Here is a 6,870-nt window from a genome sequence, read left to right as displayed (position 1 = left end):
AGTTCATACAGAAATGTTCTATCTAATCACAGTAAATTGAGAATTATTCCCAGAGGAATGCAAAAATTTCTCTCCGGTTGCACAAAAACCGGTTAAATTTTAATCCTGATCAATTTCACGTGAACCAAATCAGAGAAGACCATTTTAAAAAGATGGATCTACTGGAATTAATCAGGAATGAAAATAACCCGGAATGATATTTCGTGCGAAATATCACTGTGAGGACAAATTAGTTTGTGATGATGGTTGAAGCTGGAAGTTATCTGTTTTTCACAATACAAGGAGCATTGTTGTCAGGTGTACCTGGAAATCTATATGAGATAGAGCGCTCTACCTGGTCTCAGATTGTAAAGCACGAAATTACGCCCAGAGGGATTTTGAATTATACATCTAAATGGTTACAATCGGAAAATATTGTTGTTCAAAAACTAAAATTCATCAAATTGATTTTTTTTCAAAAATTTCACTAATTTTTGAAAAATCATAACTCCATACTCATTGGAGATAGACAGTTCCGAATGATCTCATTCTATCCAGAATTCTATAATCTGAAAAAAGGCAAGAGCAACTTTTTCTGTCCGATTACTGGATTTGGCGGAAATAGCTGAAAACTGCAAAATGAGCTGAAAATACGAAGTTTTTGGGCCACTCTGTATCTAGCACAAGGAAATTTTGCATGAAGAAATTGGTTCTGGACTTCTCTCATGTATGCAAATAATAATTATATTAAAATTCAAAACTACAATATATATTGCAAGCACATCCCCTTTTTTATGTCTATATTGACTGGACTAATCATCAAGAGCTGATTTCCTTCAAGACTGGCCCGAGTCGAAAGCAGAGAATTGGATGAAAATTCATTAGGAAGTGTAGATGGAGGGCAGAAGGTTATCTCTGACAATATTGATAGTAGCCTACAGCAGTCTCAGCTACCAATAGTCTAAATAGTGATGGAGCATTATTCCAATAACTTGTATCCACTTGCTGATAACACCGCAGATGACGTTAATTAATGTCAGTTGACTGACAGCCATCTAGGAGAAAGTATCCATCCAGCAGATAATCATGTCTTGTTTACGGTGAGTGAACCCAAAAACTGTTCTACTTTTAAAACAATTTCCTTGGATTCGAATATAAAATTTACTTGATGTTGTTTTCCATGAGGAAACACTATGAAATATCTTTGATTTAGTTCAGACACTGTGTATCTTGAGGGTTAAGTGTAAGAGAGGGCCGACTGCGCCCTAACTTCGCCCTCCTAGGTATAAAATAAAGGCAGTCATTCTATTATATCTTTGTAAATATTAAAACAAACGCATAATTTTTATGAGAGGCCGATGAAGCTTCTCCTCTGTAGTGAAATTCATTCCTCATTTCATCAAAAAATTAAGTGTTTTTAAAAATATTTACAAAGATGCACAGAGTCTAAACTACAACAAAGTAGAGTTTACCTTCATTATAATAAATGTTTTCAATATTAAGGGGCAGACCAAAAAATAACTCCACAAGCCGTAATATGTTAACATATGTACCTTTTATCAGAGATCTATCCAACCGATCAACCTGATATCTTGAACACTGAATAACATGACTTTTTTACATACTTCAGCACAAGCTTTTCAGTTTTCAACCATTTTTTCACTAAATATGATTTTTTTGCTGAATGACTGCTCGAAAACACAGTATTGAATTACAAAAAGGCATTTCATTATTTGAAAAGTAATTTTTAATTTCAAATAGGATCCCCAATGAATAAACCTACTCTCAAATATTATTGTAAGAGAAATATTTAGCTGCTTTCATAATTTTCATCAACTCTATAATTAAAAGTTGCGGGTTTCAAATATTACAATACAACAGTTCTTGAGCGAGTTCTCCAACCCAGGGGTCACTAATTATTTATTGGAACCTCAATTCCATACATTTATATTACAATTATTGTAATTGTGAAAGGACTTTCAAAAATCAAATTATTATAATCATTGATGTTCCAAAGTCAATGCTCCAGAAAATGAGTAGTTCGTATAGTTATTCGTTATGGAATTTTGTTTTGTTACTGTACTCTATTTTGTATCCGATTAAATTTAAGAATATATGCAATTGTATTCATTATTGTATAAATGCATTTTCTGGAATAAAGAATATTTGAATTTAATTCTTTTACAGGCAAATATTCAAACTTTGCATTTTATCGGCTTTGATCTCAGTCTCATTCAGTGAGGATCAGACTTGTCCTACGTTCACTAAATCTGAGGATGTCACCAAGGTAAGATAGTTTTTGTAGAGAATAATTTTTGGTGAGCTTCAATATGTTTTTGCTACAGCCTTGAGGTTTCTTTAGTTCCTATTAATAAACCGGTAAGAGTGATAAATATTTTATAACTATTGTGATTAAAAAATTATTAATGATTTATAGAGTGTTCTGAAAAAGGTGCCCATAACGTATACAAACGCAACCTTTAAGAAAATAATCCTCAATTACATACAAAACGCATAAAAATAGACAAAATTTATTAAGTTTTCTACATTTCATGCTTTTTGTTTGTATAATTAAGGATATTTTTTAAAGGTTGCGTTTGTCTATTATAGACTTATTTTACATCTTTCTCTTCGAAATTAAATTTTCTACAAGTTGTGTAAAAAATATTCTGTGTTTATTGTACATTTAACATAGTAAACCTGCTTTCAAACCTTAAAGGAACTTGTTTTTCGGGACGAAGTTTCACGTATTTCGTCACATATCTTAAAATTACTCTAGCTACAGGTCTGTAAACGGTTTTATTCAGTTTTTCGGTTCATTTTACACAATATACGCTAAATTGTACATCTTAATTAACAGCCACAAATACCCGTAGGGATTCGTTTCAACAGGGGAACTGAAATTCAGACGAAATCTTTCACTCTGTATACTTGATAACGAAGCATTTTTGGACCTATGTAATTAGTGTTAATTAGTACTTTTTTTGCTCTTTTGATGTGAGGAATCACGCCCTGACTTATGGGCCCCTTTTTCAGAACACATTGTATAGGAGAGATTATTATTGACTAAATTTATTAATAATAAGCCTACCGCCGTACATAGGTCTAATGTTGGTTCTTATACTCAGTTCAGTTGCTAGAGCATTGTCTCTGAATTAAAAAAAGACTACTATGTTTAATATAATCATCGTTTCTACGTCTGAACCTCCACAGTTTATGAAAAGGTGAAAACTGTATTCCAGAAATAATATATTATGGTAGGCTGCTTCATTCCGAAAATAAAATGTTAGTAAACTTTGGTTCAAGATTCAATATTAAAGACTCATTCTTTGTGCTAATGACCATATGGGATAGCCTTATCTACATGGTAATTGTTTCAAAAGTAGTCCTAAATATTATATGTTCCACTCAGTAGTGGTGAGTTATATAGAGCATGAAAGTTGTTGATTAGATGACAATGACGAAGTTGTGACGTAATATCAGAGATCCTATTTGTCAAAGTTCAACTGTGTTAAACAGATTATTTAGATACTCAGTACCAATATAAAGTGTCGACGACCTCTTCATATAATATTTGATATTTCATGTATAAATTTTCCACTGTTTCAATCGAATATCAATTATATTCATAATATTTCTTCTCTCTCCTATTTATATATAATAAAATATTGTTAATGCCCAATACAGGAATACCTTTAGGGCATGCAATTTATAATTGTATTGATTTATTATGTAATTTTTTTTTTTCAATATACACCGTGATTCAAAAAGAATACCAAAACTTTAAAAATCCGTATTTAATCAAGGAAAAATAATAGAAACTTGGGTTATAAATCAAAATGAAGAGTATTAAAATAAGTTTTTCCCCACTAGAAAACAAGTTGACAAATGTTCAATGTGACCCCCTCGAGTGATATAAATACGATACTTGAACTCGTTGCACACCCTCAGTAGCATATCGGGCGAACAGTTTGTATAGCTGCTGTTATTTCTTGTTTGAGCTCCTCAAAGTTAGCTGGTAGAGGCGGATACCCCTTATCTTTAACGCACCCCCACAGAAAAAAATCGTAGGGGGTGAGGTCAGGGCTTCTTGGAGGCCAGTGATGAAGTGCTCTGTCTTCTGGCTGCTTAGCAGCCGATCCATTGCCTCGGATAGTTTTCATTCAAATAGGCACGGACAGATGAGTGCCAATGGACTAAATAAGCAACTAAAAAAATGTCAGAGCTTCCTCTAATCGATGGCAGATAGTGCTTTACTCTCCGTTTATTCTTTGCAGAGTTATCAATTTCAAAGTTGATGTATTCTTTTTGAATCACGGAGTAGTTTAAAAAGTTTGTTACGGTCACCGAGTTGGCGGTAAAAAGTTTAAAAGATATCGTCATTACCTAGGCTACCTATCAGAATTAAATTTCAAAACTGCCTAAAATATCAGAGACTCTAATAATTACAAAGTGTTCTTAATACAATTATCTAGTTTTCTTGTTCATGATATAAATTATCCAATTTTCTTGTTCTTAAAATAAATAACTATAGGTATACCCTATTCTGAATCTGATTAATTTTCATTTGATTTCTTAATTATTTCACTATACATACTACTATTTTTATATACTATGTACTTAGAGGCCTGCTCTTGAAAATACATAATGTAAGTTCCCTTTTTAAAGTTGTTAGTAACAAGATGTTTCGGCTATGATGTCATTATCAAAGTGATTGTTTCCAATCTTTAAAGAGGGTATCCTCTAAAAAGGGTACTTATATTTCTATTAAGTACATCTAATATACCTCTAATAAGTACATAAAAATAGAAATATAAGTACCCTTTCTAAAGGATACCCTCTTTAAAGATTGGAAACAATCACTTGATAATGGCATATAGCCGAAACATGTTACTAAACAATTTTAAAAGGGAACTTAGATTTATATTTTTATTTATTTTCAAGAGTAGGCAAGCCTACCGTACCCTAGCCCTAAAGAAAAAGACTACCTATATAAGTGACAACACAAAAATAATGTCCGGTACTACTCAATGTACCTAGAATGTATTCTAGGTAATTTGGTACTACCTACGGTATCAATAATCGATTTAGATATTGTCCTGTGAAATAGCTCAAATTTAATTATTTATTTAGAAAGTTATTCCATTTACCAAAAATAATTATTAGTTGAGTTATTTTTGTAAATTGAATAACTTTCTCTAAAATTGATATTTTTTTGAAACAAATTGTTTTATTCAATCAACAATACCATGAAGAATTCATCCTAAATTTCATGGATTATCTCTCACCGAATTTGAAATGTTCTGTCCCAAAAATCTAAACTTTAGGCGCTCATATCTCAAGAAGTAATATACGAAAAAAAATGTTTTCCTGAGAAAACTTCTTCATTTTGATAGCTTGAATCGAAAAACTTTTAAAAATATCACCAGTAGAAAGTTTATTTTCAGCCTTTGCACAGCCTTAATGTAAAGGGTGAGTCATATTGAACTTTCCTGTTTTGGAAGGGCGTTGCACGAAGAAGGGATGGAGCAGGAGGGTGGGGATGGTGTCATTAGACGTGCCATGACATGCAGTTTTAGTATGAACAATGGCTTGGTCGGGAAAACATCGTGCGTTCGTAGTTGAAGAGTTTATTAAAAATGGCGGCTCCGTGATCACAACACAGCGTGCGTTCCGTTAACATTTTGCTATTGGACGACGTGATCCACACTGTCACTCGAGGGCTGTGGAGTGGTCGTGCGTGTAGGTTTCGTGGGTTAATCTCAGCCCAGTATCGAAAATTCTGTTTGTTAACAGTTCAAGCGAGGTGAAAATGTGCCTCATCACTGAAGATCAAAACAGCAGTGCGGGGGATCTGCTAAATGTCGCGGCATAAATTTGTTCGTGTGTCCAAGTCTCTAACTGTTAATTCTTGCACTACCTGAATCTTGCATGGGTGAAATTTAAGGTCTCTATGCAGTATTCTGCAGACACTACTGAAAGATAATCCTAGTGAAGCGGCATGAACGCGGAGGGGATTGTTGAATTGAAGCCCGCACTCTACCCACGTTTTTCTGCTGACGTTGACGTCCTAATTCGTCCTTGTAATCTTGTTTTCAATGCTGATGATGTTGCTCTATAATTCGATACCCGATTTCTGATTGTTGGTCCAATGGGAATGGGATCACGTCGACCAATAGCAATATGTAAACGGAACGCACGCTTTGTTGTGATCACGGAGCCGCTATTTTCAATAAACTCTTCAACTACGAACGCAAGATGTTGTCCCGACCAAGCCATTGCTCACACTAAAACTGCATGTCATGGCGCGTCTAATGACACCATCACCACCCTTCTGCTCATTCCCTAGTTCATGCAAAGTCCTTCCAAAACCGGGAAGTTCAATATGACTATCCCTGTAGATGACGCATTCATGTACAATATAATTATATGTCTTCAATGAAGATATTGATTGACTGATTGATTGAACAGCTGACCGGAACCTGGTACGTCGTCCGAGGAATTGAACATAAAGCAGTGAAGCAGAGTGTAACAAACAAAGCCGCAAAATCATGCCCACAATTGAAGATCGAAATCGAGGCGTCCTCTGAAGTGAAGATTTCTTGGCTCAAGAAAAATACTACAACAGAGCAAATCAACTATTTCCGCATCAAAGGAGACAAATCCAACATATTGATTAAGCAAAGTAAAGAAGGTAAGTGTAATAATATATAGGGTAACATTGGGTAGAAATAAAAATAAAAATCCAAGTACCCTTTTGTAAAATTATCATAATGGCATCATAGCTGAAAAATGTTGTGAGTAAACTCATTTTCGGCCCTAGGTGCGAAATATACTATTTCGCCCCACTTGGATGTAATGAGCTGGTCTACGTGCGTCATATGGAGGCCG

General features: G+C 34.1%; 1 protein-coding gene across 1 annotated transcript; it reads left to right on the top strand.

Annotated features, from left to right (window-relative positions):
• Window positions 1–812: 812 nt before the first annotated feature.
• Window positions 813–6,674, top strand: LOC111045369 (the record flags this gene model as incomplete). The annotated part of the gene is given in 3 exon segments (XM_039419335.1): window positions 813–1,079; window positions 2,167–2,266; window positions 6,451–6,674. Coding segments are annotated over 3 exon segments (338 nt in total), but the record flags the coding sequence as incomplete, so codon positions are not given.
• Between the last annotated feature and the right edge of the window lie 196 nt (window positions 6,675–6,870).

The sequence above is a fragment of the Nilaparvata lugens genome, unplaced genomic scaffold (assembly GCF_014356525.2).
Source record: "Nilaparvata lugens isolate BPH unplaced genomic scaffold, ASM1435652v1 scaffold9597, whole genome shotgun sequence".
NCBI classification, from domain to species: domain Eukaryota; kingdom Metazoa; phylum Arthropoda; class Insecta; order Hemiptera; family Delphacidae; genus Nilaparvata; species Nilaparvata lugens.
The sequence above is the reverse complement of the archived record's forward strand: the minus strand, read 5'-3'. Positions and strand labels throughout refer to the sequence as shown.